The sequence below is a fragment of the Callithrix jacchus genome, chromosome 1 (assembly GCF_049354715.1).
Source record: "Callithrix jacchus isolate 240 chromosome 1, calJac240_pri, whole genome shotgun sequence".
Classification (NCBI taxonomy): Eukaryota; Metazoa; Chordata; class Mammalia; order Primates; family Cebidae; genus Callithrix; species Callithrix jacchus.
In genome coordinates this window covers 148,625,082-148,641,856 of record NC_133502.1, presented here as the reverse complement: position 1 = coordinate 148,641,856, position 16,775 = coordinate 148,625,082, and the positions used below count along the sequence as shown (strand labels likewise).

General features: G+C 37.1%; 1 protein-coding gene across 2 annotated transcripts in view; it reads right to left on the bottom strand.

Annotated features, from left to right (window-relative positions):
* Positions 1 to 16,775, bottom strand: part of TMEFF1 (transmembrane protein with EGF like and two follistatin like domains 1) — a 99,331-nt gene that overhangs the window by 14,653 nt on the left and 67,903 nt on the right. For both annotated transcript variants that reach the window (XM_054258361.2, XM_035253076.3), the window contains 3 exons: positions 12,854 to 13,002; positions 10,580 to 10,645; positions 72 to 195 (listed from right to left, as the gene is read on the bottom strand). In XM_054258361.2, coding sequence (XP_054114336.1) covers positions 72 to 195; positions 10,580 to 10,645; positions 12,854 to 13,002 — 339 coding nt within the window. The remainder of the gene's footprint in view (positions 1 to 71; positions 196 to 10,579; positions 10,646 to 12,853; positions 13,003 to 16,775) is intronic.

Sequence of the window (16,775 nt, the reverse complement as noted above, 5' to 3'; positions counted from 1 at the left end):
CATTCCCTTCTATAGAGCAACAATCATTGATCAAAAAAATGCTCACCACTGATCTGGAGACACTGACTTACCTACAAGAAGCCTTCTGAGTAGAATAGATGAATTCACATTTTCCATGGATGCAGTAACCATTGAGGTTTTCAGGGCAAGGCATGTGGTTTCCAATATAAACATCTTCTCTTTGATCACTAGCATCTTAAAAGAACATAAAGCAGATGGTTCAAAAATGAAATGCAGACTGAAAAATACAGACTTTTTAAATGTTCTGCAACAGCAAATGAATTCACCGCCCCCCCACCCCCCCCACCCCATCAACCACCTACTGGGCAATTTGAAAGGGAAATTTTTCAGATAAAGGGTTAGATAAGATCCAGGGTCCCTTCTAATTCATATAACGCCATAAATACAGCAGGTAAACTGTGTAGATTCAAAGCATTTAAAAATATTTGCAAGATGTGACCGCTAGGAGTTACTGTTGTTTAAAAACAATCTGGCAAAGAAAACTAAACATCTTATCTAAAGAAATAAATGCCAACTCTAGAAGAAAGTTCACCTCTGTGACAGAGAGATGTTATATTTAGAATTGGCTTTTGGGGAATGAACTTAATCATTTATTTGAGGGTTATGAAATTGAGGCCAAAGAACACTGAATGACAGAGAGCAAGTTATGAGATTCTGAAACTTTAGAATGAAAGGTTTATTTTTGGAATGAAAATTATCAAGCATATTGATTTTTTTCCCAAGTGAAGTAGCTTTGCTGTTCTTTTCATACAGTTTTTCTTAGTATATGGTCATTATTTTAAAAATTCAAATAATATAGAAGTTAAAAAAGAAATTCAAAATAACCTGAGATCTCGACCTCCAAAAACCTGTCAACATGTTGATGAACACCTGCTCAGACTTAGGTTTAATGATTTGAACTGAACTGAAGTGAAGAAAATGAAGAGAGTCAAGAAGGAGAGAGAGAATGGGTCAGGAAAGATGGAAACATAGAAACTTGGTCTTCAAAATCAATCAGATTAATTTACTCATTAGTCATTACATATACATCACACACGGACATAAGCACACACACACAAATAAATTTGGGAATGGATTTTTGTACTTTTTTTTTGGCATATGCACCAGTACATTAATCCTAAGCTCCATGGACCCATAGTTCCCTGATATTTACAGGCCTGTCCATGTGCAGGAAAAATCCCCAGGCTTCCTGCCATTTCTATCTTACACAGATTCTGTGCACTACAGCTGTACCTTCAGCATACTACCCTCGTAAACCTGAGACTTCATAACTGTAAATTCAGAATAATAGGACCTACATTTCATGCAGTTTTGAGAGGAATGAGGGAGATAACAAATGCATGTACCAAAACAACCAGCTATTTATATAGCACATCATGTAACATCACAGGGTCTATCTCCCCAAAATATAAATAAAAGGTGTTAATAAAAATTTTAAATGTTAATAGAAACAAATTAAAAAGGAATGAAACAGTGAGTTATATGTATGTGTATGGGAAGATCAAGAGGAAGATCAAGGGAGAAGTGAGAATAGATAGAGGTGCCAAGTATAAAAAACCCTGAGAACTAAAAATGCAGATTTTCTGAGGTTAAAATTTACATACAGACAGAAAAAAAACCTTAATGATTATTAAGCTCAGGGACAGTGGAACTAAAGCAGAGAGAAACCAGACCAAAATGATGTTATTTTTCCTCAAAGTATATATATTTACATTGTGCTAATTTAATTTATGCCTAGAAAGAGAACAGATCCAAAAGTCAGGGAACCTTACATATAAATTCTCAATTTTAAAAATGTCCTTACTGCTTTTTGGCCTCGTTCAAATCAGTTCTCTCTGAGGGAACTGAATGAGACCAGCACTACCCAACATAGGTATAGTACAAGACAGACATGTAATTTTATATTTTCTAGTAGCCCAGATTTTAAAAAGTAAATAGAAACAAGTAAATAAATTTTAATCATATAATTTCACCCAATATAGCCAATAAATATCATTTTCACATATTACCAATATTAAAAATTGAAATATTTTTAATTTTTAAAATAAGTCTCTAAATTCTGATATTTTACACCCACAAAATATCTAAATTCTGACTAGTCACATTTCAAGTGCTCAATAGCCACACAAGCCTAGTATCTATCATACTGGAAAGTGAAAAACAGATCACTAATTTATCATCTACTGATCATCTTGTACCTGCTGGGTACTCTGCTAGGTGCTGGGAAAACATATTCTGTCATCAAAGGGCTTATAAGGTCTCATCTAGCTCCCAGACTATAATTCTGTCATGGCAAAGGCCCTCTTTTGAGTTGCTATGATCCTGAGCAGTTACTCCTTTATTATAACACTCACAATACTGCTTGTTTTATTGCTATTTGGGTTTTTTAAGTTAGCCTCTACCATAAGATTGTGAGCTCCTTAAGAATCTAGCTGCTTGTGTTATTCATTTCTGTATAACTCCTAACACTTAGCATGTAGTACATACAGTGGCTAAGAACACAGCTTTAGAGTCAGACTGCCTAGGTTTGACTCCTGATTACAACACTCTCTAGCTGTGTGACCTAAAGGCAGTTAGTTACCTAACCATTTCTGGCCCTCAGTTTCATCTGAGAAATGAAGGTGACAATGATATCTGCTTCTTATAGTGTTGTTTTGAGGCCTAAATGAGATAATACATTTCGTGTATTAAGAATATAATAAGTGTATATTTAAGTGTATAGAACTTAAAACAGTGCCTGGAAAACAATAAGTACTTAATAAATAAATATTACCAAGTATTGTTACATGTTCAACAAATGTTTGTTAAATGAATAAATTCTAATTTTCTCCTGGTAAAGGGAGAAAAAAATAGTTATAAATTATAACTTTGTTGTTTTCCATTGACAAAATTATTATCCAATTAAAGGTTTCCATCTTGAATCCCTTAGTGAACTGGACTGTTTGTAGTAGTCCCATCCTGTGTTTCACAAGAGGTCAAACCTTAATTAACATATCTTTTATTTATTAATATTTGTGATCCAAGCAGAAGACTTTCCTAAAGTAATTTAGGTTTGATGAGAAATAGTTTATCAGAAGCCAAATAACTGAAATCAAATATACTTTTCTTGCTACAGTTTCAAACTAAAAATGCTATTCTACATTCCCAATCAGGCCACAGGTAAACTGAGGAAAGTGGTCATCTCCCATAGCATTTCTCAAAACATGGCCATGAAAGTGTGTAACAACAGAACTACAGAGACTAACGTTATGCACCAACCTACAATAATAAAGTCCTATAGGGTATATAGCAATAGGACTGTGCAGGTCTGTAGAGGCTGTGGTAACATAGTAATCTACCATAAGAAAGTTCTTTAAACGGCAAAGAATTTCAAAAATAATGCAGAGCTGAAAGCTATCAGAGGACTCAGCTAGGTGAAAACAGAAATAGTTAACTACATTAAAAACAAGGTTTTGAGAAATTAATAGAAAAAGCATGGCACCAATAAGCATATACTGAATAAATTAATGAAAGAATGTGATATCAAGCTGTAGGCAAAGTGAAGCTATATAAAACATGAACATGTCTAATAAGGCTTTGAACCCTGTGACAACGTACAAATTCAGAGTCTAATATTCCACTCAATGCCAACATTATTCATCCCATTAGGGATACATACTATTTCTGGGCATAGCCACATGCTCAGCTAAGCTACAGAGAATATAAAGAAAGAGCATGCGTGGTCCTTGCCCTCAAGAAGCTTATAATCAATTTAGAAAATCAACATACACATATGAAAAGCTGAATAACACAAGGGAAGGGGACCCATGGGGCAGTTTACAATTAAATGGCAAAAGATGGTTTTATAACACTAGGTGCTAAGGAAGCTCAAATTGAAAGGAGAACTCATTGTAGACTAAAAGATTTATTGATTATTGATAGGGCAGGACTCAAGTTAAGACTCAAAGCATAAATAGATTTAGACAGAGGAGTGGTAGAAGCCAAAGGGAAGGTATAATGCATACAGCATTCTCAAGAACAAAGAGTAGGAACCTATGTAGAGTGATACATTCAGACTGGAGAAGGGTAGATGTCAAAGCTGGAAAAGTAGGCTGAAACTAGATTATGAAAAAATTTGAATTCTAGGTGAGAATGTTTTCTTCACCATATATACAAGGAAGATAAAGGCCTTTTGAAGAGCAGCACAAGGAAAGCCCGGTTTTACATGAAAAGTAGTTTACAGTAGTTGCCTAGAGCTGGTGGTTAAGCAAATGGGGAGTGACTAATAATGGGTGTGGAGGTTCCTTTAGGGGTGAAGAAAATATTCTAAAATTAGATTATTATAACACTTTAACAACTCTGTAAATATGCTAAAAAAAACACTGAATTGTATACTTTAAACAGGTGAACTTAATGGCATGCAAATGGTATCTCAATAAAGATGTCAAAATAATTAACTGGATACCACCATACAAGATAATGGAGCAGGGGAACTAGGAAGACCATATATATATCAGGTGACCAATTAAAAGGTTACTACTAGCTAGGCATGGTGGTACATACCTGTAATCCCAGCTACTTGGGAGACTGAGGCACAAGAGTTACCTGAACGCAGGAAGTGGAAGTTGCAGTGAGCTGAGATCATGCCACTGCACTCCACCCTAGGCAACACTCAGCAGTAGGAATAGATAGCAGACACAGAAAAAATAAACATGATTTGAAGATGTTTTGAAAAGTGAATGAGCTCAGAAACTCAGATCTGGAAGGGTCCTTGGAGGCCATCTGGTTTGATAAAGGAATCTCTCTAGTTTTATAACCCTCAGAGCCTATGTCTACTTGAACACTTCCAGAACTCATAATACACTTGATTAATAACTGCTAAGTGAAAGAATATCCTACTGATGTTACTTATGAACCATAATATTAAATAGCCAGACAGATAACTAACTCACCAATGGTGAGGCTGTTGAGCACAGCCAGGTTACTGAACATGAAACTAGAAAAAAAAGTATTAAAAATAACCATAATAACATTGGTAATGAACTCAGTAACATAGTGTTTAATATTCAGAGTGATCTTAGGTAGTAGATATTACTGCTCCTAATTACAGATGTGATCAATGAGGCTCAGAGAAATCAAGACACACAGCTATTAGGCATAGACCAGGTCTGACTCCAGAGGGCAAGCTCTTAGCCATTACAGTATCATTTCTCCAAGCTATCCTAGGAAAAGATAAAAAAAGATGTGTAAGAAAAGATAAAAAGCAGAATGGCCAAGCACCTGCTCTCCAGGCCAAGTAAATTAGCCAACTTCAAAAAGGAAAGATAAAAAGGCTCAAAAGATGTAACATACCATGGTTTCAGAAACCACAGCAGAGATGTAACATGCACACAGTAAGAGCTGAGCACAGAATGATCCTGCCTAAACAAGCTCTTAGGCAAGTGGTGACAGGCTCTAAGAACAACAACTGCAACTGCTAGGCTCTGAACAATGTGTGTGTGTGTGTGAGAGTGAGAGAGAGAGAGAGAGAGAGAGAGAGAGAGTGTGTGTGTGTGTGTGTGTGTGTGTGTGTGTGTGTAATATAAAAAGTATACTTGGTCACCAAATGGCTCCTTTCACCCACAGAGGCATTCAGAAACAATTCCACCACCAGCTGCAGTGTTTTCAAATACAAAGGATAGTTATGGTTCTAAGGGATGATGTTATGAGAAAACCCAGTACCAGATGGCTTATCTGCAAAGGCTTGTTCCACTAGCTATCTATCCTGGTTCATCAATGTACAACCAAAATAAAGCATGAGGAGTTGCTATTAGCAATGGAGACATGCACCTGGAAGGTAAACTGAGGCCACAACTATATCAACACTGCATCAGTAACACTAGGGGGCTCATTATTTCTTTAAATCTCTATAGTTTAAAAAAAAATTCAAAATATGCTACCCTGCAGCTCCCCAGCCATCATCACTAACATATCCTTCCACATATCCTTCCCTAACCACAGTCTGCTTGGACTCCATTAAGGAATTGTCTTCCTCTATATAAACTCCAACCCATACTCCAATGCCCCTGACTCCCAATTCTAAGCCGCACTATCCTCCATACCAGCCCTGATTCTTCCTTTCCTAGCCTGCTCACTCTGCCCAGAGAAACACCTTTTTAATATGAATAAGTTTATCTACCTCCTTGACTACTCCCTTAGAAAATACTCCTTTCATCTTCCTGACCTACCAAGACCACATTACTTCCTAGATTCCCTTCCTTCCCTCTTCCCCTGATGTGCTCACCACTGTCACTTACAGGCCGGCATTCCACCCTCAGCTCCCCACCACCTTACTCTCTTAGGGGCCTGCTAATCATCCTCTGCATGACTCTCCACTCCAACACACTCCATGACATTCTCTGATTTCCTTCATTGATCTTAGCACCTGGCTCATGGTCTTTTCTTTTGATGAGGCACATTTGTCAAAATCATTTTTAAAAGGGCATCTCAAAAGACCTGGACTGAAATATCTAAACAGTCACCAGTAATGGAAATGATATCAATATCTCAGTATCTCAGGTATCCCTTGCCAGAAGCAGGAGGCAAGACTAATGAGGCTCAAGGATGAGACCAAACATGGGGAGGGGGTTGGGAAAAGGTGAAGCTCAGGAACGAAGTGAGAATGTCTTCATAATAATAAAAAGGGTGATATGGTTACATTACAGGCTATATGAGCATATCTTTGAATCTAAATGGTCACATTAAAATGACATATGCCACAAAGGAACTTCCTCTGTGATGGAAATGGTATCGATATAAGATGTGATATATGTGAGGTGCATCCATTGGTCAAGATTTGTGCATTTCAGTGCTATAAATTTCACCTTTAAAAACTATAAAAAGAGAATAATGATAATCACATGGGTGGAGGTATACAAACAAAGAATGATAACGCTAACAACTGTTGAAGGTGGGTTCTGGGTATATGAGGGTTTATTAGGCTATTCTATTTATGTATCATAGATATAAGTTTTCTAAATGTCACATACCCATCTCCCATACAACTCATGCTCAATCATCATATCCTTTATGACTTTAGCATCTACAACAGAGCTTCTAACACTCCAATTTCAATATTTACCACAGGTTTTCTGACAGCCCAAGAAAAGCTCTAATTCAGCATCTATTCTAGCCATACAAATATTCCATCTCACAAGCACTCTTCCCTAAGAACTAAGCTTTAAAAGACATTTCTTATTGAGCACTATCTTCCCACCTTCTTGCTGGTACTGTGTTCCTGCTTTTCACTTTGTAGCCTCCATCCCCAGATCACTGCCTTACCTACCCAATCTTTGCTGTGTGTTGCAGACGTGGATATTTACTAAGGGCCTCCTATAAATGATGTGAGAACAACAACAAAAAACAAAAACAAAAAGCAAATGAGGCAAAAATAAATTAATTAATACAATAAAAATAGAGTTACCTTTTAACCTCTATTTCCTAGGAGAACATTTTTACAATTTGGGTTTCATCTTTTATCTTTCATGAAAGAAACTCCTTGGTCCAAGATGTTCAATGATACCCTTGTCTTCCAATTCAAGCATAGTTTAGTCCTGGTCTTCTAATATCTTTCTGTAGCTATTTAAGCTACTGGCCATCCTTTGCCTTGTAGCTTCTGTGTACTCTTCTTGATTTTCTTCCTCTCAGTTCTCCTTCTGCTTCATCCCAAGTTGGGCCTTCTCTTCCTTCTAAATAATAGTGCTGTCCAACAGAACTTTCAACTCTAAAAATGTTCTACATCTGTGCTATCCCATATGGTAGTCACTGGTCATATGTGGCTACTGAACATATGAAACAGGGCTAGTATACTTTTAATTTTTATTTTTTGAAATAGAGTCTTGCTTTGTCACTCAGGCTTAATGTAATGGTGCAATCTCAGTTTATTGCAGCCCCAACCCCTGGGTTCTAGCCATCCTCCAAGACAGCCTCCTGAACAGCTGGGACCACAGCGCATACCACCATACCCAGATAATTTTGTTTAAAGACAAAGTCTCACCATGTTGTCAAAGCTGATTTTAAATTTAAATAGCTACATGTGGCCAGTAGCTACTACACCAGATAATACAACTCTCTCTCTCTCATTCATTCTTGTGGCTTCAGTTATCACCTCTATATCCAAAGACTGACTCACAAATTTATACTGAACAAAGTAATCTAGATGAGTTCCACAAGCACCTCAAACTCTAAAATACAATCAATCACCTCCACCATCAATTCCTTCCTTACCTTATTCCAAAAACCTTTACCTACCCATAATATCTTTAGTTCTGTGAAGAGAATTCATCATCTAAGTCATCGAGCTTGAAGTCTTAAGTCATTTTTAACTCTCTATCTCTCATATCTAAGCAGATGTCTATTCCTTTTGACTTTATCTAACTGATAGCCCTGCCTCCATTCCACTGTGTATAATAAGCATCATGTTCCCGCCAGGTATCATGCTTTCAAATGATTAACTGTGTAGTCTTGCTTTTTTCAAATATATTAATGATTCCCCACTGCCCACGAATAAAGTCTAAATTCCCTAGAGTAGCATAGGATTCAACGATCTACACAATCTGGCCCCAAGCTATCTTTCTAGCCTTGCCTTCCACTTCTACCTGTTAAGCCACCTACTCTCCAGCCCAAAGGATTCCTTACCTTTCTCCAACACATCCTGTCAGAACGTTGTATGCATATCTATGCTCATGCTCTCCTATCCTCCTTATATATCCTTCTGACTCCTGTTCAAAATTAACCATCCCTCATGGTTCATTCAAGTTCCACTTCTTCCATGACATTTCACAGATTCCCACTGTTCCCCACCAAAGATTAATCTCGATTTTTCTGAATTCCCGTTGTATATTTAAACTGTACTACATTTATAGCAATAATCAATTACTATTTTGTTAGAAGTTGGTTATCTGCATTTACTATATCACAAGCTCTTTAAAGATCCATATATTTTAGCTATCTTTCTAACCACAAACAGTAAAATGACCAGTATAAATTAGGTACATACTAAATTATATCTACTATGATAATTTTATCTAAATTACAGATCAATTCTTATGTGTAAAAGATTTCCAGTACCTCAAAAGTGTCCTAGGCTCTAAATTATCCATTATCAATGGCACACAAGTGCTTCGGAACACACAATTCTCCAAATTTTCGTAAGTATGAGCTTCCAAATGCTGAAAAACAGCCTTCCTATTCTAGTCAGGTACTATCAATATAGTGAATAAAACTGAAGCTCATCTATTTTGTCTCCTATGAGAATACAGGAGATTTTCTATTTTAAATACAGCACTTTGTATCAACATAGGAGACATATTTCAGGAGCTTGTGGGTTATAACTGAGGTAGGTTTGATATGATTCCAGTAAGAGAAGTAACAAATTACTCAATGATAATAGCAGCTACCAATCGTTGAACACTTATGAGTATGTCCGACACTGTTCAAAGCACTTGACGTGTATTATCTCATTTAGTTTTTATGAATCTCTATGAAACAGGTATTATTATCACTCCCATTTTACATATTGTTTAGAAATTAGGTATAAAATGTAGATCACATATCTTTTAATAGTATAACCGAACAAATGCATAAATGATACACTTGTGATACTGCAATTATATAGAGGTCTTGGTCTAGAAGGCTAAAGGCATAGACCTGTTTTAGTTAACTAGATACAACCTCACTGATCTTCAATCTTCCCACTGATCATTACCTAACAGACCAGTTATAAGAATCAAACAAAACAATGGATGTGAAAACAAGCAAGAAGAGCAATGGCCTCAAAGTCAAGGAATCTGGAATCCAGCCTCTGCTCTGACCTCTACTACATGAGACCTTGTGTAAATACAACCCACTGCTTCTTTGAGCCACATCCACTCTTTAGACAAGCACAGTACCTACTTAAGTGCCAGATATTCTGCTAGAGTTAGGGATACAGAGTGAACATGACAGACAGGTTCTCCACTCCTCACAGAACTCATAGCCTAGAGAGGGTTACAGACAAATATGAAGGCAGTTATAATAGAGTAGGCTAAGTGTTCAGAGAGGGGAGTATACAGGAAAGGTACCTAATATAGACTTCAGAGTCAAGGGATATTTCCCAAAAGAAAATTACTTCCAAGCTAAGATTAAAAGGATAAAAAGGAATTAGTCATGAAAGGAAATAAACAGTTTCAGGCAAAAGGAACAAGGTTCAAAGACCTGGGCACAGGGCAAGTGTTAACAGGAGATTCTAGAGGAGTAAAAGAGGATTTTTATAAAACATATTGAGAGATCTTTTTGTATAACTTCTTACAACTGCATGTACATCTAAAATTATCTTAATAAAAATTTTAATCAAAGAAAGCATATATGAGAGTACCTTACATATGAAGAGATGAACTTCAACTGTTTCTGTTACTATTAAAAGTAATAATTGACTGTGTTAGGTATATTACTATAGAGAGCAAAGTTAGGGGTGTTATTATAATGGAAACAGAACTAATAAGGACAGCTAATGACCATATTTCCATAGTTGACCAAAATTTGGAGAAGCATGATTCAGTACCTTTCACGTCTGGTCGATACTGTAGTCCATCATCTTTCTTTCCCAACAAACTAGTGTCATCTGTATCTATAAGAGAAAAGGTTTTCAAATTAAGGTATATACAATGGTTAGGCCATATCATGATATTCCCAATAATTCCAAATTATTCCAAGTTCTTCTTAACCTCTGTCCACTTATCCTGCTCATGTTGTCTACCATTCTCTAAATGCCTCGAGGCATCCTAGGTGTAAGTGCTCTTTGCATGATGAATAGTCAATTTCATCTATACTTCAGCTCCAAAGTTACCTCCTTTAAAAACTCTTTCCTATGCAAACTAAAGCAACACACACTCTGAGAATAAAGGGTTAACCCTTTCTTTCTCAAAGGACAACTGCCTCAAGATTTACCTTCTCCTGCCACTGTTTCCCTGGAAACATCAGATTAAGATAAATGGGGAATCTCAGCTGTGTTATGAAACACTTACTATAAAAAATGACCCCTGATTTGAGAACTGCACCTGGACTGAGAAGACTATAAATGAGCCATAACCACGTGTATAGAGGCACAAGCTTCCCAATACTAGTTAGGGAGGCAAAGAAAAGACATAATTAGATTTGTGGATGAAAAATTACAGAGGGGACTAAGACAAAACTTAAGGACCAATCACTCCAAAAGATGCATTTTAATTAAACTCTCAAGCTTGACTGAAATGGTTTGGGTCTGTGTCCCCACCCAAATCTCATGTCTAATTATAATTCCCAATGTTGGAAGACGGGCCTTGTGAAAGGTGACTAGATCGTGAGGGCAGACTTCCCTCTTGCTGTTCTCATAATAGTGAGTGAGTTCTCATAAGATCTGGTTGTTTACAAAAGTGCATGACACCTCTCCCTTCGCTTTCTCTTCCTCCTTCTCTGGCCATGTAAGATGTTCCTCTTTCCCATCCACTATGATTTTAAGATTCCTGAGGCCTCTCAGCCATGCTTCTGGTACAACCTGTGGAACTGTAAGCCAATTATACCTCTTTTCTTTATAAATTACCCAGTCTCAGGTAGTTCTTTACAGCAATGTGAGAACAGATTAATACACTGACCAACTGCTCTAAACTTGAAATTCCAAAGAATACCATTCAAATATGCATCTTTCCTCGGAGAACATAGTCCTTCTCTAAGCTAGCCTTCCCACCCAAGCTCTAAATGCCAACCCATTGGGGTGGCGGGACCATACTTCAAGATAAAGGCTAAGTAGGACATCAGCCCCCAAGGGATCCCCGTCAGCAAATGGTGTTGCTCTATCATGCCCATGCTCAACTCCTACCTAGAAATTGTCTGATGAGCTTCTTGGATATTCGTTGGTAGTTTAGACCAGAGGTAACTGTATAGTGTGTCACAAATAATTTGTTACCAATATAAAGTAGCAAATTTTGGTACTTTACAACCTTTTTTACAACCTTTTCCCCTTAGCTCAGATAAAAGCATAATATCCCTTTAATAAGTCTAAAAAGGGAAGAAGTGGGGAACTAGTAAGCAAGAAAGATGTACAATTCTAGTCCATGAGAATGCACAAGGCCCACATATTTACATATGTAAATATGTTCTGAGGAAATGTTCTGAGGAAATGATCCGTCTTCCCAGCTCATCTGAGTATTACTGAGGAAAGAAGATTGAGAACCTCTTGCTTTAGAGACTGAATATTTCTAATAGGGGTGGAAAACAAAAACTCCCTTCTTATATGGTATCATGGTTTCTAAGCTAAAACATAAAGCAAGAAGGGCAAAAAGAATTTTAAGCTAAAACCAATAATTTTTCTTTACATTCTCTAACTTCACACCAAAATCTATAATCGCACATAATATGCACAGGGAAAAATGACACAGATAATTGGAAAACAAAGTAAACTATTATGTTCTATAAAAAGAGGTTTAACAGATTTATGGCAATAACATAGTTTTACTGTAATTAAAATAAGTTATCAAACTCTTAAACAGCTATAATCATTCCAAATTTGAGATGACCTTAGAACTATAAATAATACTCATAATTTCATGTTAGGATCAGCTAGCAACCAAGAACTAAACAAAAACCAAGAAGCACGGTTTGTGTCTTGAGAAGATGAAAATAAATTTTTAAAAAGTCTAAATTAGTAATAAAAATAAATTCTGAAATATGAAGTAATAAAAGAAAATAAAGCTTCAAGGATTTCCCATTTTACAAATTTGAAATACTACCACATGTACAAATAAGATTATATGCATACAATAATAAAGACGGGTCTCTGAATAAATAAAATGGATTTTACCTGTGCAATGGCCAAGATGCCTTATATCAATTTGCTCTTGCTTTATACAAGATGCTTCTCGAACAAAACAGGGATTATTATAGGAACTCCCATCAGAAGCACACACAGGATTAAAACTGTATCCACTGCAATCTATATTACATACACACCTGTTGGAAAAGACAAAAATTACCTACATTTTATAATAAAAATATTTCACAATGCTGCAACAGCAAAAAAGGACCAATTCTTTCTTCTGTTTTCTGTAACAGAAGTCAATATATTGTTTTAAGTCACCGGTGAAAGCTTAAGCAAAGAAAATACCTAAAAAAAATGTATTTTAGGTGAGGATTTAGAGTTAATTTCATCACGATACTATGAATCCAGTGGTTTCTCCAGAATTTTCAAATCTAGATAAAGTAATCAGGAGATGTCAAATATCAATGACATTAATTAAAAAGCAAAATGGCATAGGGGAAAGAACACAATTATGAGTCAACAGTCATGATTCTAAATTCTACCCCTATTTATAATCAGATTTGTGTCCAAATTCTCCCTCTAAGTCTTAGTTTACTGATCAGTGTAACAGAGGTAACAATAATGGCCAGGCATGGTGGCTCATGCCTATAATCCCAACACTTCAGGAGGCCAAGGCAGGAGAATCACTTGAGCTCAGGTGTTCAAGACCAGCCTGGGCAACAAAGCAAGACCACATCTTTACAAAAAAATTTAAAAACCTAGCCAGGCATGGTGGTGTGCACCTGTGGTCTCCACTACATGGGAGGCTGAGGCAGGAGGATCGCTTAAGCCTAGGAGGTTGAGGCTGCAGTGAGCCATAATTGCACCACTGTACTTCAGCCTTGGGGACAGAGTGAGACACTGTTTCAAATAAATAAATAAGCTACCTTACCAAATAACTGGGAAGGTTACAAACTATAATAGATATGAAATACGTAAAACAGAAACCCTCAAAAGTGTTTTCTAGCTACATATCTTCCTACGTAAATGAGTGTCCACTGAACACTGAGTGTGATACTACAGAGAAGGCCAAAGAAGTCCAAAGCAAGGTCACATCCCTCAAGAATGGTAAAATCTAATTGGGAATAGAGAAACAAAAATAAAAATATGGAGACTTTCCTGTGTATGGCAACACAGAGGACTAGAAACCTTTACTGACCATCCTGATAAAAACAACAAAAAAATACTGGACAAACACTTTAAAACGTTCTCTTAAATACATTCATAAGTTGGTAAGAAAGCCAAGAATATTCAGGACAGAAGTTATAGGAACACAGGAACAGAGAAAGGTCAATTGAGCTCTCTAAAGCTGATTTTCACTTTGAAGGCATTTGCCAAACTGGGTAAATGTAATTACCAGTTTTTTGGCTTTTTGGGCCTCATGTGGTTCGGCGTATCCTTACCCAACTTTCATTTTGAATGGTAGCTCCCACAATTCCCATGTGTCATGGGAGGAACTTGGTGGGGGGTAATTGAATTATGGAGGCAGGTCTTTCCTGCCCTGTTCTCATAATAGTGAATGAGTCTCATGAGATTTGATGATTTTAAAAATGGGAGTTTCTCTGCATAAGCTCTCATTTTGCCTGCTGCCATCCACATAAGACACGACTTGCTCATCCTTGCCTTCTGCCAGGATTGTGAGGCCTCCCCAGCCACATGCAACTGTGACTCCAATTAAACCACTTTCTTTTGCCCAGTCTTGGGTATATCTTTATCAGCAGTATAAAAACAGACTATTGAATGTCTATTCCCTTGAATTTCTCTGGCATAATCTGCAAGATCTTCACTGTCTAAAAGAAAATATTTTCATTTGACATGATGTTGCATTAGAAGAAAAAAAAAAGAAAAAGAAAAAGAAAAAGAGCCCCTAGGCGATCAGTCTCCAAAAAAAAAAAAAGAAAAGAAGAAAAAAGAAAACAGACTAATACAAGGCTCTGAGAACAGAAGACAAAGAACACTGACCCACCTAAGGTAGGGAGCCTGGAGACCCTAGAAAAGTTGGATCTTTAAAATGTACATTTTAAAGATATGGAAATTAAAATACATGATGATAATGATAGCAAATAAGTTTGGAGGAATTGGAATTCAAATGTTTAAGGAGAATAGTGACATTAAGGAAAATTAGATTGTGATAAGCTCCAAAAGAAGGCAAGAAAGGAGAAAGAAAAAGGAAAAGACAAAAGTATAAAATAACAAAAAAATTAAAATATAACAAAAAATTAAAATATATATATATATATATATATATATATATCCCTCAGCATGAAGGTAAACTGAAATGAGCTCTCCTACTCCAAAGGGACTATTTAAATAATTTTAAAGGAAGGTTGCACTGAGGCCAGGCTCACACCTGTAATCCCAGCATTTTGGGAGGCCAAGGCAGGTGGATCACAAAGTGATGAGTTCGAAACTAGTCTGGCCAAGATGGGGAAACCCCTTCTCTACTAAAAACACAAAAATTAGCCGGGCACAGTGGCAGGCACCTATAATCCCAGCTATTCAGGAGGCTAAGACAGGAGAATCGCTGGTAGGTGGAGGTTGCAGTGAGCCAAGATCTCACACCACTGCACACTTGCCTGGGGACCAGAGCCAGAATCCATCTCGAAAAGGAAAAAAAAAAAAAAGTTGTACTGAGCCATAGCTTTGAAAAACAAAAATCATCTCCCCTGAGAACTCAAAGTCACAAGCTAGCCCTCACATAGATAATTACAACTTAAAATACTACTTGGTTGTTCTGAAAAATCTCAAACCCAGAATTAAGTCTTAGGGGTCAATGACTGGAAGAGGCTCTAGGCCAAGCTTGTCCAACCCACAGCCCAGGAAGACTTTGATTGCAGTCCAACACAAATCCATAAACTTTCTTAAAACATTATGAGGTTTTCTCGTGGGTTTTTTTTTTCTTTTAGCTCATCTGCTATCATTAGTTTATTTCATGTGTGGCCCAAGACAATTATTCTTCTTCCAATGTGGCCCAGGGAAGTCAAAAGATTGGACACCTCTGCTGCGGGCAAATGACAGAAGCAAATGCAATCTTCTCTGAAGAAACTCAATTTTATCCTAGAACTCAATGATTTTCCACAGATATAGTTCTGAGAAAAATAAGCAGCTCAGCCCACAGAGACACATTCAGTCACATACCCACAACAGAAAGATAAAACACCATAATGAGGAGAACAATTCAATTTTTATTTATTTTTTTTAATTTGTTATTGTATTTTAGGTTTTGGGGTACATGTGCAGAACATGCAAGACAGTTGTATAGGTACACACATGACAGTGTGTTTTGCTTCCTTTCTCCCCTTCACCCACATTTGGCATTTCTCCCCAGGCTATCCCTCCTCAGGCCCCCGCCCTGCGCTGGCCCTCCCCTTTTCCCCCCAATAGAACCCAGTGTTTAGTACTCCCCTCCCTGTGTCCATGTGTTCTCATTTTTCATCACCCACCTATGAGTAAGAATATGCAGTATTTCATTTTCTGTTCTTGTGTCAGTTTGCTGAGAATGATGTTCTCCAGATTCATCCATGTTCCTACAAACGACACGAACTCATCATTTCTGATTGCTGCATAATATTCCATGGTGTATATGTGCCACATTTTCCCAATCCAGTCTATCATCGATGGACATTTGGGGTGGTTCCAGGTCTTTGCTATTGTAAACAGTGCTGCAATGAACATTCATGTACATGTGTCCTTATAGTAGAACGATTTATAGTCCTTTGCATATATACCCAGTAATGGGATTGCTGGGTCAAATGGAATTTCTATTTCTAAGGCCTTGAGGAATCACCACACTGTCTTCCACAATGGTTGAACTAATTTACATTCCCACCAACAGTGTAAAAGTGTTCCTTTTTCTCCACATCCTCTCCAGCATCTGTTGTCTCCAGATTTTTTAATGATCGCCATTCTAACTGGCGTGAGATGG